At 37.7% G+C, this 20397-nt stretch overlaps 1 protein-coding gene across 1 annotated transcript in view; it reads right to left on the reverse strand.

The window, feature by feature from the left end:
• Positions 1-6881: 6881 nt before the first annotated feature.
• TAFA1 (TAFA chemokine like family member 1) overlaps positions 6882-20397 on the reverse strand; it is a 534189-nt gene continuing 520673 nt past the window's right edge. The window contains exons 4-5 of the mRNA XM_044916668.1: positions 12933-13057; positions 6882-7110 (exon numbers count right to left, since the gene is read on the reverse strand). Coding sequence (XP_044772603.1) covers positions 7093-7110; positions 12933-13057 — 143 coding nt within the window. The 3' untranslated portion in view covers positions 6882-7092. The remainder of the gene's footprint in view (positions 7111-12932; positions 13058-20397) is intronic.

A 20397-nucleotide genomic window follows, 5' to 3' on the forward strand; every position in this document is an offset into this window, starting at 1 on the left:
TAGTTGCTTGGGAAAAACCTGAATTCTCTATCACCTGTACATTCCTGGCTTTAGGCAGACTTGTCCTACTTGCTTTGAACATAGATGCTTTTTAGGATGACCTTACTATTTCTGGAAGTCAATTTTAGTCTTTAATTCATTTAGCCTTCATAATGATATTGTTAGAGGTCTCTGTCATTCTTATACAGTCTTTCCTGATTATGTGACTTTCCTAGATCTTTCACTTAGGCCCTTTAAATTTCCACACTGGTCCTTTAGGCCACCATTTTCTCCTATTGGGATGATTTGGTATTGTCTACACAGAATGTCATTTCTGAGAACTGCTTCAAGAGTGTTAATGATTCCATAAATGAGGACTAGAGATTAGGGTTCTTCGCTACATTTTCTAGAATGCCATACTAGTTTTACCATTTGTTGAAAGAAGATACTAGGATTAGAGACAAATTTGAAATTGTCTCATTAGAGAAATTTTGCTCTAACTACTCTGCTTTGACAACAAACTAAAAGAGACTTTCTCTCAGGCTTATAAACACACAGAAGTCCCCGTGGCTAAGGCCTTCGCCTATACTAATCTGTCCACCTGCAACACCCACCCAGCTCACCCTCACTCCCCGTTTGGCTCTCTGCATGGCTGTTTCCTGCTACCCTCTAGTTCTTAGACTAAATTCCACCTCCCCCAAGAGACACTCCCCTCTTATCCTTCCACAAGCTCATGTTTCTCTCCCATTATTTACTTTTGTGGCTCCTTTTGTATTTCTTTTATCATGATTTATAATTACTTATTCACTGTTTTTTGTCTGTTTCCCCTAGAATAATGTAAAATCTGAAATTATCTTCAGTATCTAGTACTGTGCGTGACGTGTAGTAACTACTCAACAGGTACTTGGTAATTGAATGAACGAGTGAATGAATGAATGAAAGCAGTATCTACCAGTGTGGTAGCTATAAGAGTGGACAATGAAAGGTCATACCTCTGTCGTAACAAGAGTCACATAAGAATCTGCTAGAACAATAGCCTGAATGACAAGAGGCTGGATGTGGGAAAAAAGTAGCCAGGTAATGACACTGTGTGCAGTTGCTGAAAACTGTCTTACACAGCAGATAGATCAGGTCATCAGTGATTCAAGTTCTGGATGAACATTCTGGACACCAGCAAGGTGCCTTCTCCAACATGCATTACTTGCTTGTGCCAACACCAATGCTTGAATGTAAGTTATACTGGCTTAAAAACATTAGCAGTGGTAATGGCAAATGGCAAATCCTACAAAGTTGAGCAAGATCAGTCTAGTCCTAGAGCTTTCTAGAAAGAGAATATGAAATCATATTTTGGCTGTTAGTTACCTAAGTTTGATTTTGTTTTGTTTTGTTTTGCTTTGCTTTGAGTGGGGCTAGCATTGACATAGGGAGCATCTAGGTGACACACAATCATAGGAATCTGAGAAGAAGAGCACAACAACCACAGCTTACCTGCTGCTTTGCATTTATAAAATATTTCCATTTTCTCTATTTCCCTCATCCTCCCATAACCTTTAAACTTTGTGCATGATCTCCATTTTATAGACATGAAAACTCAGAGGGTACAGGCTTTTCTCGGTTCTAAGTGGAGAACAAGGACTTGAATCTTTGCGGGGGAAGCTTTTCTGGCTTACAGTCTTAGGGTTCTTTTCAATGGATACAATGTGAAAGAGAGAAGAAGAAATGCGTCAGTGTCAGTGCGGAGGTGAATGGCAGGGATGGGGGAGGGGTGAGAAACTTTGAGAGCTTCTAAATCTGGAGGAGGATCCAGATCAGGGGACAAAGAAATCAAGAATCTGCATGTATGGGAGGGTATGTGGGGAACATGGAAGCAGAGAGGAGGTCATTCTGATCGGACAGCCAGTTCGTAACATTCTTTAAAATAAATGTACAAGCTTCTCATATCTATTAGCACCAACTGATGGGTTCTGCTGACTTTATACTGCCCCCTTCCAGTCCCTAAATTTTGCTCCCACACCAGCTCGTGACCCCCAGGTTGGAATTTACAGAACTTCAATCAATCAACTCCATTCTAGCCAGTGGTTGACCCCTTTTTGCAACCGTGGCAAGTGTCCCCAGTCGAGGACAGTTGAGGTCTGTTGCTGCACCCACAGTATTCTCAGTGGAAAAGTAAGACAATCTGCAGGTTAAGTGCAGTGAACTTCAAACAAGCTCTAAGTCCATTGCTTTTTCTACCACCGGAGGATGGGCACAAGGATGCAAATCCATGAGAATAATGTAATTTTAGGCCAGACTTGTAAACTGGTATTTCATGGACAGAACAGAGTCTTTAGTCCTTTTCTTTTAATGAAAATTCAATGGGTTGGAGAATTCATACAAGCCTCTAAGTTTCTGGATTTTCCCAAAATAACAGCAAGAATAACAACAACAACAACAACTAAAACAGAAGAACTGGGCCACCCTGGCTCCCTAAGTCTGGGACCAAATGCTGGCTGCTAGAACCCTGTCGTGTCAGGTCTCCAGCCTCATCACTGTGTGCCTAGGCTTTAACATGTGACCCTGGTTAACTAACTAGTGTTACCTGGCTAGTGCCTATAGGCACGTAAGTCTCTTGGGCCTTGTTTGAGAACTACCCTTAAGCCAATTATAATTCCTTTTAAGATGTATTTGCAGACTTGATTAATAGTAAGGAGTCACTTCCAGCCCACTCCATGATGTATGGCCACACATCCATGTACCGTGGCTAAATGGTCGACGACCACTGTCTTTTTTTTTTTTTTTAAGATTTTATTTATGTATTTGAGAGAGAGCACATAAGAATGGGGGAGCAGGGGGGGAGGGGAGGAGGGAGAGGGAGAAGCAGGTTACCCACTGGGGGCCCGATATGGGACTCGATCCTAGGATCCTGGAATCATGACCTCAGCTGAAGGCAGACGTGAGCTGAAAGCAGACGTTTAACAGACTGAGCCACTCAGGCTCCCGACAGCCACTATCTTAAGGCAAGTCTGGTCCCAGATTTTCCTCGGCACATGCATGTGAGTCTACTCTCTGAACAGGTGGGAATTAGGGCTGCATATACACTGCCTGGTCTATAAACACAGTCACTTATGGCTGGGGTCCTGGCTTTCATGTTTGATAATTATTATTTTTTTTAAATAATGCATCTAGCTGCCAAAACAAATAAATGAGAGCTTAACACCTGGGAAAAAGTGAAGCAAACTAAATAATGAATAAATAAATAAATGAGAGCCACTCTCAGACCAATGATGTGAGAGCATGCCACCACATCTCCTGATACGTCCCTAAGAGCTTTACAAGGAAAAAACCCCCGCCTATTCAACCTAAACATTTTAAATCTTTAACAGGAGATACGTGTGTGTGTGTGTACGTGCGCATGCAATTAATGGTTTTCCATTTAATTTACTTTGAAGTGTGAACATGATTCTGCTTTATCACTTTGCATGATGCTGGTGGGCACTGGGCCATCCGATTCTACCACTGCTGTCACTAGTCCTGAGCCCTCACTTTTCTTAGTACGTCTTATATCTTGTTTTCTTATATTTATCCACTAGATGGAGGTGGCTTGAGCCCTAGAATTTACTAGACACTAAATCTTTTATTTGGAAAGTAGACAGCTCATGAAAAGGAAAATGGTTCACTTCTTTTTCAGGTAAACCTTAATAGATTTTGAAATGGAAGTGTCAAGCTTAATTAAAAGAAAAACTCATATTATGATATGCCATTTAAGCTTCCAGGATGGAGTGCCTATCCTATGGAGGTGAGGAATGTGTGGATCTCCTCATATAAACAATTTTTATACCCTTCATAACTTACATCAGTGACAATGTCAAGGTAGCATAATATACTGCCCTATATAAAACCATTGCTTTGTGAAAGTTACACTGGATTTGATCAGAAAATGATGTTGAATTGTGTGTTGGTGAAAACATTCTTCATCATTTGATAACGGAAGAAAGCCTAGTAGTAAAACTTCTCAGTGTGCTTGCCAAATCCATTAAGAGATAAATCTAATCACATATACAAAAAAGTCAAGAAATAAGCTTTACCTAACTAAAAAATCTGTCTTATGAAATGAGCCATATTTTCCTTTTTACCCAGAGATGGGTTCTGGATAAAGCCCTTTCCATTTGCTCTAATTATGTTAGAACATTATTTATCACACCTGATGCACAAGCTCAAAAATCATTATTAGTCATACCACACCAAGCTCTTTATTACCAGCAATACATGATAAAAGTTTTTAAACAATAGATGTAGGCCCGGGATAGCTACTGAATCCCCCTAACTGGAGTGGGTCCAATTTAAGTACAACTTGATGGTTCACACATTTGTATAAGGACCTTGATGAATCCAAATTGAATTTGATGACATTTACAAATATTTGCACTGTTTTATTGGATGGTTGCCTGATTCTGATGTGGTCTTTTCCCCCCTTCTCTCTTCTTCTAGGTCTTTCCAAGGGAGGTTATTGCATGAAGTGATCACTAGGAAATGAACTGACAGACCTGGGCCTCTAGACTCTTTCATTGACTTACAGGCTCTGGTTACAGAACAGGAGAAGCTGTGAGCCCCACATATCGTAAATTGTGAGAAGCGTCTGCATGCATGAGTCCATAGAAAAGAGATTGGATTTTCATTTAGGACTAATGCTTTTTTTAAAAGGGTATTCCAGGAAACATTCATCTCTTAGAAAAAGCCACATGATCAGGGAATTTGGGGGCAATAATAGTGCTTGTAGAATTTTTAATGACAAAACATCTCATATTAGTTAACCTTATTTAAGAATGTTAGGAGATTTTATATAAAAATCCAGATTTCTGGTTCTATTGAAAAAAACTGAAGATGTGACAAGGCAGAGAATATGTCCTCACACAAATAATTTCTTGCAGTTTCTCATTAGGCAGGGATGTACTGTCCATTTGTCAAGTAACCACCTTACATGTCTGGATTCTGGAAATTCTTGACTTGGCAACCCATGTTTTAGTCTTTCTTGAACACATACATCACTTCTGGTGTATTAAAGGCTCTGAAAATTTCCTCAGTAAATATTTCTGTTTTATTTTATTTAGAAACTTTTTCCCAATGTATTTGATTATGGAAATTTTTTCCTCCCCATTTGGGGAAGTACTATTCCAGATAATTCTTTGCATTCATGATTTCAGGTTTTACTCTGAAGTTTACAGGTGAAAGTCAATTGCTAATATATTACTTGGTACATGAATATGGACCATAAATTCAAGGGATTCTGATTTGGTTATATGAATTTTATGCTATCTTCTGGCAAATATTTGTGAAAGTATTTGGAAAGCCTAGATTTTGCAATTAGGATTCCATTTCCATTTCTGGGTGCTTTTTATAGGCATTTGAGATACAGAATCAATCTATCTGATTAGAGTATTTACATATTCAATCAGACTTCAAGCTATATTGGTAGACATGAAGGAACCTCTAGATTTTACCTGAGGTTTAACTTTAAAAATCCACACTAAGGGACCACTTGTGCTGGTGATGTAATAAGAGGCCCTAACAACATGTATTCTAGAGAGAAGGCTTTGGAGAAAAAACAGATATACTTGAAATATGCTAGGTTAAGTAACAGGAATGTATAGTACTATTATGCTATCCCAGGTAGATAATAGATATTTCTTTTCTATAATCATCATCTGAGTAACTTTTAACAAGAGAAGATGGACAGAAGTTTCTTTTTTAGAAGTGAGCCCCATATGTCTCATCTAAGTGGCCAGTACAGAAACCCCATAATGGGATTTGACATTTCATTTTGTGGGCTAAGAACACAGCAGTTATAGTAATGAATTTCTGATTTTCAAAATACTGGGATTAGAAATACTGGCAGCAAAGACCTCATGGAAAAAAATTCTGGCTGACTACAAGTCTCTAAGCAGGGTGTTCTCTGGATTTGGCTAAAGCTGACTCAGGACAAATACATGGCAAATAAAGAGGACAAGTAGGTTTAGAAAGAAGTTATTTACCACTTTAATAGGGCTGTCCAGCATTTGGTCACATAGATCATTCTGAAACCTAATTGCTTTAATGGTCTTCCTGAATCTTCAGATTCAGAAGAGATCTGAATACTCTTGGAAAAAGCAAATCAAACATAGAAAGAGGTGCCATGATAAGACTTGTGGCTTCAGCACTATGTACTTAATGATGCCAGGCTTTGGATGTAATCGGAGGATATTTCTTCAGTCTAGGACAGCTATACCAAGCCTTAAGACATTGTATTTACAGAACTTATTAACACAGGGATCCATATTCTACCATAATTTTGCCAGAGTCTTAATAGCATGGTGGAGTAGCTCCCTCAAGAATCCTCATTGTCTTATCTGTGGAAAAGCTAGTAGTTCTAAAAATACTTTCCTGGAAGAGGTTAGAATGGTTATTATATATCAATTGAATATAAAGTATGGTTATGTAAGCCAGGCTTGCATGCTAATATTGCACGGGTAGAAAGCAATAAAACAGGACGATGTGCTTCCTTGGGCCATCTGGTAGAAACAGAAGGAAGCTCTCAATTCAGTATGGTTATGATGCCTCAGATTCCAGGAGTCCACCTGTAGCTGGCCTTCCAGTGTGAGTGCCATGTTGAAATTTCAAAAGGGGCACATGTCTTCTTCCTTGCCAGTAAAAAAAGAAACTGCGACAAAACAAAACAAAACATCCAAACTCAAAGAGGTACACCAGCCGTCTCAACCTGTGGCATTGTTCATTTCTTGAAGAGAATATATAATATTTCAAAATATTATGTATATACATATATTTAAAATGGTACAAAGTAACTATAGATCCAAATTAGAAGATAGTTGATCGTTCTTCGTAATCCCAAAAATTTTCATTGAGAAAACTGTTTTTGTTTTTTTTTTTTTAAACCCACTTTCCATGGTGCTGCCAAAAGCGTGGGGTCTTCTCACTATAGGATACTTTGTGACACACAGTAAAAGCACTGTGATTATCTGGTAACCAGTCAAAGTGCAAATAAGAAATCCATTTGGCTTGTAATGTGTAAGATGTTTTAAATTCTTAAAATGTATTTTCCGCAGAGGTGATTTTCCTTTGCTACTATAACAAATGCTTCCATTAGGTTCTTGGGTGAATCTGAAACCAAAGAAAGAAAGAAATTTCAGGGAGAAAAGAACAAAGGCATAAAGAAAGGTGAATAGGCAGAAAATGAGGACATCTTGAATTTATAGTACGTTGCTTCTTTCAAGTGCTCTGAAGCCAAAAATGTTAATCTAGAGCCGTAGTTCTCAAATGGTGATCAAAAAGCACACTGACAGGCCATCGTATTTTTTATCAATTCATTACTTTTATTTTGCCACAGCTGAGGAGATAGACTCTGGAGCAATGAATAACCATGACTGGCTTCATGGGCATATGATCTGTACAGTTGCCCAGAGTCCTGTGCTGAACAGGGCCCCACACTTCATTTAATGACCTGTTACTGCAGTCTTGAAATTATTACTAGGGGCGCCTGGGTGGCTCAGTCGGTTAAGCGACTGCCTTCGGCTCAGGTCATGATCCTGGAGTCCCGGGATCGAGTCCCGCATCGGGCTCCCTGCTCAGCGGGGAGTCTGCTTCTCCCTCTGACCCTCCTCCCTCTCGTGCTCTCTGTCTCTCATTCTCTCTCGCAAATAAATAAATAAAATCTTTAAAAAAAAAAGAAATTATTACTAATTTTTGAACAAGAGGCCTGTGTTTTCATTCTTGCACTGGGCCCTTCAGAATACGTAGTTAGTCCAGTGTGTTTGATGAGAATTTGAACTGAGTAGGTCATTCCGTGGCCTTGTCAAGTTGACCTGCTGTAACATGTTAAAGGGGTGGCATAAGGTAAAGTCACTGCCAGGATTAGAACACATTTTCTTAGGAACATAAGAGACCCTTGCAGGATGAGAAACTCTTCCTCCCAATGACATAGTACTCAAGGGCAACCAAGAGCATACTCCTACCACTACTGGTACCATTTAATATATTTGAATATGGTCCCAAAGACTCTAACGTTCAAAAGGATGCATGCACAGAGAGTCACTGGTTTGGGGCAGAAATGATGATTCTAAGAGAGTTGAAGGTTCTACTTTAGAGTTCTAGGACATAGGCATTTTTCTTTATCATCTCTTAGTTCTTTATAGTCTTAGGAATTGAGTGTTCTGAGTCCAGGCGTGGAGTCCATGAAAAGGTTTCAGGGTTGGGTGGGAACAGTAATAAAAGTTTGCTTTCAAAAGTTGGTTGTGCCCAGGGCAGTATGTATGAGAAATCTTCACACATTTATTTCTTTATCCTCTCCATATGAATAACAGATTCTTCCAAACTTTGGTTTCCTACATTCTAGTAGTGTTTATCACCTTCTGTTTCCACTGTCTTCTTCTTCATCAAAAGGAGGGAGAAAGTGACATTTACAAAACTGAATTGGAATTGCCTTTCTATCGACTTGCCATTCCCACCCCCATGGTACCCCCCAACCTTAGGCCCTACCCTTCATGGAAGAACAGGAGATGGGTCGTATCTACCATCACATCCCTAAAACCTTAATACACTAACTTTAGATAGAAGAGGCTTAAATATATTTGTTGGTTAAAGAAATGAATGAGTTCACTCTAACCCAGGGGCAATTGTAACAGCATAAATTGATTTATTTTTCCTTCTTGCCATTTCCAAATCCACCTCCCCCTGCACTGCTCCACATTCCTACCCTTCTCTCTTAAAGGTAGTTCATGCAAAATGGTCTGGACATCAGGATTGTAAAGGCTTTCATAACACTTCAGACCAGGTGGAAATTTTGAGTGAATTTTGAATGATAAAGCTTGGATATGTCAAAGCTGGTACATTACACTTCTCTAATATAAAAAGCATTGGCTGATGAGAATGGATGGAGATATGCAGGGTCAGAGTCACTATTAGGAGGATGGGCCCAGGAGGGTGTGGACAAATGACTGTAGTGGATTTGTGTGAAACATCAATTTGACAAGATAGCCATTGTGTTTAGGTATGCAGTCTGAGGTCTGCTAACTCACCCTTTTAGGGAAGGCAACTTGACTCCACCTTGTGGAAATCTAACTGTTGATTTTCTCATTAGTCTGAAAGATACTAACGAAGTTGCCTGATATGTTCCCAGGTATTATACCAGATTATGTTCTACTATTTTAACCTGCTGATTTTTCCTTCCAAGCACCTTTAGTTTTCTCCTCATTTTATTCCCTTCCTCATTATGTCCCCAAACAACGAATGTTCACTTTTTACATGTGAATTTTTACAGCATTGTCAAACAACTTATTTTCTCCAGGGAGAAGTCTACCTTTCTAAATTAAGGCATCATTCCTGAATACACAGAGTATACTTTTAGGGCTGAATGCATTGGATACAGCATCCCCAACTTTCTTTTTTTAAAATACATATACCATATTATACCTTATTATTTTGTATATATTAAATATAATATTTATTATAGGGAATTAGCTCATCTGATTTTGGAGATTGGCAAATCCAGAATCTACAGAGCCAATTTTCCAATAGCGTCATCAACTTGCAAACTTAAGTTTTTGATATATATGTTTAAAGAAAAGAAATAAATCAATAGGTTTCTAAAACCATAAGAGAAGATCTCTTGTCACTATCAGGATTGGTGAGTCTTGCCACAGACTAACAACAAAGCAATTTAATGAAACAATTGAAGCAATGGCTAAGAGGGAATAGGGTTAAAATTTAGCCTTGACACTTCACCCAGATGTACCAGACTTCTCCCCAGGTGGGTTTCTGTCACCAGCTTTATTGTACCCCTTGCTAGGTTTTGGAAAACTTCTCAAGGGTAACTATTTTCTCTCTGTAAAATGACATTCAGGAAGCTTCCTCTTTTCCTTAGGTTTATTCTCCCCAATCTCCTGAAAGGGAAGCCTGTACCTGATTCTACTTATCTTTTCTCCTTCCTTCTGTAGGTTATATTATCACCTAGATCTAATTTTCTCAAGGCTTTCCTTCAGATTGTGGCCCGTTACCCTGGCTAGTTCCCATTCTGCTGTGTCTGGTCCTTTAAATGAAACATAATTAAAAAAACAAATAAAGAAAAAGAAAAAGAAAAAACAAAAAAAATAAATGAAACAATGAATTTCTACTCTCCATCCTCCTTAAAAAAATGAGCATCATGAAAGTCTGAATTAGATCACAGTTTGAAATATCTTTTGTTTATCTACATTTCACAGACTGCTGAGGATTTGGCTTGGGATGATAAGGTTTTGAAAAAAACCAAAAAAGGAAAAATGACATCTCGGACTCTATCTTGCAAATTTCTTCATATTGGAGTTACTTTTAAAAATTAACAGTATGAAGGAAACTCTCAGTTGCTATTAACAAGCTGGGCATGTTTCTTCTGTCTTTTTTGCTTTTATGTTTTCTTTTCTTTTTTTTTTTTTTTTCCTGAGAGCACTCTCTTTGAATCAGTCTTACACATAAGAACCAGAGGTGATTTTCTTTATTTTTCTTCTTAGTTTAAGAACTTGATTTTTTTATCCTAAAGATTACTTCTTAGATAAGAACAGAACAATGAAAGCCTATGACTCATAATTAAAGTACATCTGTCTATTAAACTGTTTTTAAAAGTTAAACTGCCAGAGGCAATATTTGAAATATGTAGGCGTATTTATACTCTGACAGGGAAAATCACATAGGGCGTACTAGAAAAATTAATATAAAACCTATTTTGGAGCATATCATCTAAGGACTGGTGTTGGCACGTCATTTGTACAGAAGGGAAAGCGCCTGTACGTATCAGCTGGACTTAATTGTGCCTTTGTGTTTAAAAGTATGTATTTCACTGTGAATTTCTTTGTAAGGAAGTGGGGGAGAAAATTAAGTAAGTAATAGTGTCCGAGTCCTCTCAAGGTGTAAAAAAGTACAGCTTTTCCTCGTGTTTCCTTTTTCCTTCTCTAAAGACAGTGTGGAGATTTATTAGTTGAGTGATATGTTGCTCACATGACTACAGAGCAATCTCTTGTTTCCTTGATTGAAATGGACACACACATTAGAACAGGTACATCCTCTGCTTTCAAACCAACTGCATGGGCGATTTATTTCTCTTGTACACTCAACTGTCTCGGTTGCATTTAGCCCACCCAGGACAGTAGGAAACACAGTGCACTCCAGACTCTATTACTGTGATCAGACCTGCACTGTACTTCCGGGAGAACAGAAAATGTCTGGGAGATATTTACAATATGTTTTAAAATACACTCTACAGAGGCCAAATCAAAGAAAGTTACACAGTCATAAAAAGTAGCATTAACATTTCTGTGTTTTGTTTATTTATATTCTGTCTTCCAAAGAGTCTCCTAGTTGGTACCCTTGGCATTTCACATACTTAAATCCTGAAATAATTTGACTTGTATTATTGTTCTTTACTGAGTTTCAGGTCTGGAGGAACCATGAGAGCAGGCTTATGCTCAATAAAGGGAGATCAGTTATCATTTGAAAGAGGAAATGGAGATTTGGCAGAATAAAATATATTAGCAACCTGCTTGAAATAATGGTGATCAAATTCCAATCATACCGGCCGTGATTCAGAATAGCAGAAAACCAACTTGTGAGGACATCTTCAGACTGTTTGGTGGTATTAGTTTCAGGCAAAATGTAACCAAAGGGAAACCTGAAATCCACTCTCCATCAATTAATGAAGATGGTTTCTGGAGGTAAATGTCATGAACTGGATTCATTTTCGAATAATCTCTCCTGAGGGTGTTTCTTTACATTGAAATATGATAATCCATGCTGAGCATCTCAGGTGCATGAAAATACATGTTAACAAGCTAAGATGTTCAGGAACCTCTCCTGGCCACGAGCCAAGGAGGTAGAGCCATTTACTGCTTATTGTAGTCAATACGGGCAACTAAATTTGATATGCAAAGAGTCTCTACTCATTTTATATATAAAATATGTTTTATAAGGTATTATGTTTTCTGCATCACAAGGGTGCAAGTATCAGTTTTATTTCTTGAAAAGATAACGCTGAGAAGAAAGATCAACTTAAAACTCATTATACAGGGGTGGGAATCACAGATGTCGTTTCAAATTGGAGTCACCCTTTTGGAAGGCTACAAGTTCAACATGTTGGAATTTTTAACTAGTAGAGCATGCTTTCAACAATACCCAATGCATTAAAATACATACACATGTAACAGGGCTCATGGTCACATGATATAGATATGTGTAACCCTACTGGTTGTAAAAATATTAACATAGTTCTGTAGTACATTTGAATAAATACTTTCTTAAGTGCTCTGAGTGCAACCCCCTCCCCCCATCTTCCCCCCTTTAGGACTCCCACACTTTCCTATGATCTAGTATCTATAGGGTCAATGGCTGGCCTAGCGGGGCCTTTCCTATCTGCCATCACAACACCAATTCTGATGAGTTGGATGGCCTCACTATGCAAGTTGTTATATTATTTTGAAGATAACTCCTTATTTTACCACAGAAACCAAGGAATGAAAATTCACATCACAAAAACCTTTCACTTCCTTAAAAGACCATCAAATAATTCTTTGAAAGACCTATAGAAAATGGCTGTACTTAAATGCAGTCCTTTTCAGCAAACCATCTGGATGAATTAGGCAAGACCCTTATTTTATAAGCTCTTTTGAGCACTATAGTTGTTGGCTGAATTATTTGAATAATTACTGTTCCTCTTCCTTTGGCTATGGCAACCCAGCCTTATTTATGAGCCAGTCACAGAAACACTGAACTGCTCACTATGGAAAAATCAAGTACAATCTCTAACTTGAGATTAACCGATATGAATGGTTAAGAATGTTTTCTGTCAGGGAAAAGGCTTTCTTGTCTCCTGTTCAAACCTTCTCTGGGGGCTGATTATAGAACACAAAGGTAAACAGTATGGTTGGTAACATGCATGAGACATTTGAAAGAAATAAACTTACTCTTGTAGTCTTAATTTTATTGCCTGTAGCGCACATCCATCCGGAATTATCAGGTAGTGTCTTACATTCTTCTCCCTCTAGACAAGGCTCCATCTCACACCACCATTTCCCAATCACTATGGAAGCTGCACAAAAACAAGAAACAAGGGTGTTTGCATTCATCCAAACAACTTGGGCATGGGTGCTGTGACCCTCTGGAAGTGTCAATTCTCTTTGAAGCACAGTAGTTTCTCTTTAAGCTTCTATGACTAGCTAAGACTTCTCTCTGAAGAAGAGTAATATTTTCATGTATCAGTCTTACATCACAAATATAATTTTATGCTGCCTGGTTTGATCAAGCAACATTTTGTCAAAAATCTCCTCAGACAATAAAAGATGAAAACATACGGATTGGGGAGACATACCTTTTGGAGGAAATTTTATGTTAGTTTTCACAAACCAAGGACCTGTACTATTTATTTGCAGGGAAGGGGACAAAAGTATTAACTGCTCTTCAGAATGACGGAGCTATTCCTTTATCCACCCAGCGTTAGGGTTTATCCCCCAGCCTAATGCCTTTGAGAAAAAACAAAATGACTGAAAGCATGAAAGAAAACCTGCAAAATAAAAGCTAAGAGTAATAATTAATAAAAGTATTTGTTTACAATCAAAGTTATATTTGATGTGAGCTGGGTTTCCTTTTGATGTTTGATGTGATGTGGCTGAAACTTTAGAAAGTTAAGCCTCTGATAAAAAAGCTTTACTTTTCAGGGTAATAGCAAAGATGACCACAACACGAAGCTGGCAACGAATTTAGTGGATCTATTTATAGCACAGACTTGTTTTTGTTTTTGTTCTTACCAAAGAAAAGGTGTACAACTTTTATAGTATTTTGAGTGCATGGGAGTTCACAAAAAAGTGGCTACACTTTTCCATTTTGTTTTGATAATAAGATTTTATAAAATAGTGACTGGATGCACTTCACGCAAATCAAGAAGCTCCGCATCTTCCCTGATGCCTTCATGAGTGAAGAATTATTTCTGCCATCCCAAATTCTCAAAATGTCTGCCAGTGTCTCTTTCCAGCACTTTCTGATTGGCTGTTTTCATACTGGACGGGAACCCTAGTTCTGTAGATACTTACCCCTCATCCCCTTACCCCCCAAAGAAGAGTCCCCACCATGATGCTTCCTCCTCACAAAGACAAAGAGGTCAGATGACATCTGTTAACACCACAGAGGATTCATATTAAAACAGAATGGAGTGATACTCCCCCCTCGGCAAAGTGAAGCAGGAGCACGTTGAAATTCTCCACCCATCGAGCATTAGGCATTCTGTAGAGGGATGACATTGCTAACTTACAAGCAGAATGGTTTAAACATCCGGCCATCTGCCTGCATTCAAGTTTTCCTCTTTCTACTCTACCCTTACTTTGGACTTTCCCTCCTTTGGAATCCAGTGTATGGATTGCAAACTTTTGATATTATATGCAAAATCATGTCTACTCTATTATCCAGTCAATTTAAGGAATTTTCCAAGGGTAATTTTGCCTCTGTTTGATACATACCCTATGTGTGGACCAGGCTGAATGACATAAAATAAATCTCCGTTGGAATATAGTGTGCAAGTATAGCAAGTAAAATCTTGTAAATGGTCTATCCGTATGCAAAACAATGTGATATTTTGGTAAAACACAGAGTAGTAACAGAAGACACAAATCCTCCACAGGGTACAAAATGATTATGAGAGCTAAGAGTGTTTTTCTTTTCTTTTCTTTTTTAAGATTTATTTATTTACTTGAGAGAGTGGGGGTCGGGGGAGAGGGAGAGAGAGAAAGCACGAGTGTGCAGGTACAAGTGGGGGAGGGGCAGAGGGAAAGAATCTCAAGCAGACTCCCCCTGAGCACAGAGCCTGATGTGGGGCTCGATCTCACAACCCAGGAGACCATGACCTGAGCAGAAACCAAGAGTCAGATACTTAACTGACTGAGCCACCTAGGTCCCCCTGGAGTGTTTTTCTTTTCAATAGCAGGGCTCTGTTGATGAGGATGTGGAATAGGGCCACATTCCAGTCATAGGTAAGAGAACTTATTTATGTGAATTAATAGGTGACAATAGTAAATAAGAGATGCATGTATTTTGGCAGCAAAAAAACACTTGTAGTGTTGAAAGGGGACAAAAATAAATTGTCAGGTTTCCGGTAACATAAGATAAAAGTCAGGGTTTGGCAGTGTTTATCGAGAGTCCACAATCTAAAGCTTCCTTTTGGCCGGCACTCAGTCAGCAACAGGCTGGTGACATTTGCCACACTTGTCCCCTGAAATCCCACCTAATATCTCACGATAGCTGCCCTGAATCGACACCAAGAATGGAAACCCTCTGATCTTAGCTCTGACGGGAAACTGCTTTCTTGACAGTCTCCCATTTAGCGGTTGTGACTTTTTTTTTTCCACAGAGGCACACAAATAATGAACAACTGGCAGGAAGGTCAGCTTTAGCATCTTTACTTCCTTCGGAAGGACACTGTGCCCTCTTCTTTAGGCTGCTCTCTGCCCTCTCTGAGCTGACCTACTTTGTTGCAAGCTAACAAAACAGTTTCTCTTTCTCTTAAGCGTTAATATCTTCTCAATGACAATGTAGACAATAGGAAAAAGAAGGCATCTCAAAACCCACAGATTACCTTTAATTCCAGGTAGTAAAGGTGCACTGGCTCACAGGTAAAAACAAAAGGCTTTCTAAGAATTAAAACGTCCCCAGACCCGCCTATAATCTCTAAAAATTCATATTACACTTGCTTCTCCTAATTAGAGTTTGATGCTTTGACATTACCCTCTGGTTTATTAGAATCTAGTTCATTATTCCGGTGTTGCTTTTCTAAAGATGCTATTAGGCTGATTTTGTTTCTGATTTATGCATTACACAGTCATTTTTTTGTTGTTTTTATTTATTTATTTATTTATTTATTTATTTATTTATTTATTTTATTCTTATGTTAATCCCCATACATTACATCATTAGTTTTAGATGAAGTGTTCCATGATTCATTGTTTACACAGTCATTTTAATGTATATCACTTCATGTCCTAGGTCAAACTATAGTCTTTTTTCCTAATTTTTTTCATACACTCATATTTCCTGAAAAAATTTTAAGAAAATTCAGAGAGGATTTATAAATTTCTCCCTCTTCTCCCACACTGGAAGCTACCTAAAACCTTCAGATTATTGAAAGAGGAATGATTGATTAGATTTAATACAGCAAACTAATATGAATGTTACTTAACTGTTTTTATAATTCTTCTTATGAAGATACTTGTAATAAGAAAAATGTAAAAACAAATAATTGTAAATATCTTGAATTATAATGGTCAGTGCAGTAATAAAAATGACAACTGACATTTTTGATGGCCTCTTCCGTGTTAGGTACTTTAAATATATTATCTTAATCTTCATAGCAATCCTAAAGTTGGGGATTATTTTGAACTTATTGTATGGATGAAAAAACTGAAGGCCAGAGGGGTTAAATAACTTTGCCAAGCTTACACTGGTAGGAAGTGTAGGTATTAACACTAAAATGCAGATCTGCCTAATGATAAAATCTACGGTTTGCATCATATTAGTGCAAACTCATTCAAGTTTTGTGTTCAGGATTCACAGAACTCTTAAAAAGCATTTACTGACTGCTGAGTGAATGAATGAATTCTCTCTGGTGTATGATTATTGAAAATAAATTTCAAATAAATTCAAAACACTTGAGGCAAACACAAAACATTTAGTTTCTTATAAAATTAAGTTAATGTAAAAAAAATATTTTGGGTAAGAGCCAGTTTATATCACACTTGTTTCTTCCTAGACTGAGCTACATGTTGCTCGATTTTACTACTTATAGTGTTTTGGTAAAAAGTCCCAATAGTGAACAATTTTTGAAGCCACAAGAAATTTGTGAAGTAGATGACTAACTTCTATGAGGACTTTTTATCCCCTAGAAGAACTGAGTTAATTAAATATCAGCTGCAAAAACCAACCCTCTCTTATCTGTGGTGATTATGAAAGAGGCTCCCTTTTAACCCTGGAGTTCTGGAATTTGCCTTATGAATGTGTCATATTCAGGAAAATATCTGAGCTTCAACTTTTTCAAGAATGTTCATCTTTCCTTGAGAGATTTTTAAAATCACTAAAGCTACTTTAATCATGAGTTTTGATTTCACCCTTATACCAGGTCATGTTGCTACAGAGCAAAGAGAGACTGTCAAAAGAGAATCAATCCATCTTTCAGTGATAAATCTTAAATAGACCAGAAATCCTTTTGTTGTTGTTATTACTGTTTACTTTGAGTCATTTTCCCATGTAAAGAGAACAAGGTACTGATAAGCAATGGACTTAAGAAATACAGCACATATGCATTATCTTGTTGAGGAGGTACAGTCCCTATTCATCATTTCAATAGACAATATTTGGGTCTCAACTCAGTAAAAGTTCTTTGCACACTTTCTGTAGTCAAAGGACTACCCGATTTAGTGAGATGGATAAAATAATGAACATGACATAGTTCTTGCCCTGAGAGCTTACAGCTCAGCTCAGAGTTTCTCAACATGGGCACGATTGGCATTTTGGCATGAATTACTGTAAGGGGGTATAAATGAGCAAAGTGCTTGCTTGGCAGTAAGTACATTATTGTGCTAGAAGAGTAGGCTCACACTGGGGAGTGGGAAGAGAAAATCTTAATAAGATTGTAGAAGTTCTTGAAAGCATGAAGCTCAGTTTCCTCCCCCCCCCTTAAAGAAATGGTAAGTCACTGAATATTCTAGATTCTGTGTGCAAATGGAAGACACGATTAACAGGGTGGTTGGGAAAGATGTATTTGGCAGTGATGTTCAAGATGGAAGAAGGAGGAAGCAAGCAGCTGAAATGCTACATAAACATGGCAGCATTCACACAGAAGGGATAGGCATTGATTTTGGTTGCCTACTCCAGAATTGTGAAGAAGGGCAGAGCTGAAAGTGATGTTAGGAACAACTGAGGAAACTATACAGCCAATAACTCAACTACATCAACTGTAACCCTCACTACATTGGTCTAGAATTACTAGCTCATGTACCTGCCTATTCACCAGGCAATGTGCTTCTGGAGTGCAGGGATCCTACTGCATTCATCTTTGAATGGCATGGAGTAACTCAAGACAGGTTTAGAATTTATAAATGAGTGAATTAAAAAAAAGAAATAGAGAAAAAGAAAAAAAATAGTGCTTATATCAAAAGATTGGGAGAATTTCATGAGAAAGTACATTCAAAGCACTTAGCAGAGTGTCTGCCATTCAATAAATGTTCAATAAATATTAGCTATTATTATCATTGGCATCATTATTTTTATTACTCTAAAGAATAAAATCACTCCAAAACAGAAAAGGCAATTCTTCACAAAGTGAGAGAGTGAACCATTGTTCTTCAGTATTATGCCAAACTTTCAGCTTGCTTCTATGACTTATGAGAGTTTGAGCATAAATTAAATGGCTGAACATATGATATCATTCATGTTCCCAGAGTAGGTTATAAGTACATCAATCAAGACAAATTTCTGGGCTCAGTTTTGTGCAACCTGTCATGCAGTGTAGGCAATGGCTGGAACTCCATGAGAGGACTGGGACAGCTCTCCTGCCTTTCTTTATGCACAGGTTGTTGGAAGAGCCATTACAATGCTTCTTCAAAGGATCTGTCTGTGACTCCCTCTGTGTTATTGTCTTTATCAAAGTAAACAGAAAGTTAAAGGCATAGAATACTATGGCCTGCAGTCATTCCAAACTCCCTCCTTCCCGTGAGCCCACATCTAAGGATAGGATCCAGGGTGGAGAAGCATTATGTAATGGTTAAGCTCTGAACTCTTGGATATAGGCTAGAGAGACCTGGATTTGAATGTTAAGCCTACTACTAAGTGATAGTATGGCTTTGGAAAGTTGTTCAGGTCAAGTCTAAGGTTCTTGAGTTATAAATGCAGTTAACAGAAATCGCAACTGGTTATAGTAAATTTTAGATGAGATCAACATCTTAGTGCAATACATAATAAACTTTATACTCAACATGTGGCTGTTATTCTGTTATTTGTCCATGTGTCCTCTATGCAGCTATGTATGCATCCATCCAATTATCTTCATAGAGAGTAAACGCCTTATCTTTAATGGAAGCTTATACTAATTGTGGGATGCATATATTCAGTTTTTGCTAATTAGACCATATTTATTTATTTGTAGGATCTACAATATATTTCGGAAACATACATGGAATTAATGATGTGATTGATTAGTATTGCTTTCCTTCTACAAATTCTATTCCAGTGTTTTTCAAACTGGGGCAATTTTATCTTCCTTGAAGGTATTTGAAGACAAAAGTTATCTCTTATTTATTCAAAAGTTATTCATTAACTGCTGTTAATGACATAAATAACTATAAAACAGACACAGTTCCTACCCTAAAGTGGCTTACAGTCTATTGTGGGAGATATACTCTAATTATAATGATGTGATAATATATACAGACAAATTATGAAAAGGATACTGGGGAAACTAATGAGTGGATCTGCTTTGTATCGTCAGACTGAGGGTACTAAGAAGAGCCCTCATTAAACATAGGAATGCTTATATCTTTTCAAATTAGTCTTCTCACTTTCTTTGGGTAAATACCCAGTAGTGGAGTTATTGGATCATATGGTAATTTTATTTTTAATTTTTTGAGGAATCTCCATATTCTTTTCCACAGTGGCTGCACCAATTTACATTCCCACCAACAATGCATGATGGTTCATTTTTCTCCACATTCTCACCAACACGTGTTATTTCTTTGTGTGTGTGTGTGTGTGTTTAAGCCATTCTGACAGGTGTGAGGTGATATCTCATTGTGGTTTTGATTTGCATTTCCCTGATGATGAGTGATGTTGAGCATCTTTTCATGTGTCTGTTGGCCATCAGTATGTCTTTTTTGGAAAAATGTCTATTCAGGTCCTCTGCCTATTTGTAAATTGGATTGTTTGTTTTTCTGGTGTTGAGTTGTAGAAATTTTTAATATATTTTGTACATTAACCCTTCATCAGATGTATCATTTGCAAATATCTTCTCTCATTGGTAGCTTGCTTTTTTGTTTTGTTGGTGGCATCATCACTTACAATAGCCAAAATATGGAAGCAATGGAAGTGTCCATCAATAGATGAATGAATAAAGATGTGGTATGTACACACACACACACACACACACAGGAATATTATACAGCCATAAAAGAGTAAGATCTTGACATGTGCAACAACATAAATGGACCTAGAGGGTATTATGCTAAGTGAAATAAGTCAGACTAAGAAAGACAAATACCATATGATTTTACTCATATGTGGCATCTAAAAAACAAAACAACTGAATTAAAAAAGAAAAGCAAAAAAAGGCAGAATCAGACCTATACGTACAGAAAACAAACTGATGGCTGCCAGAGGGAAGGGAGGTGGGGGATGGGC

This window comes from Neomonachus schauinslandi, chromosome 1, assembly GCF_002201575.2.
Source record: "Neomonachus schauinslandi chromosome 1, ASM220157v2, whole genome shotgun sequence".
NCBI lineage: Eukaryota > Metazoa > Chordata > Mammalia > Carnivora > Phocidae > Neomonachus > Neomonachus schauinslandi.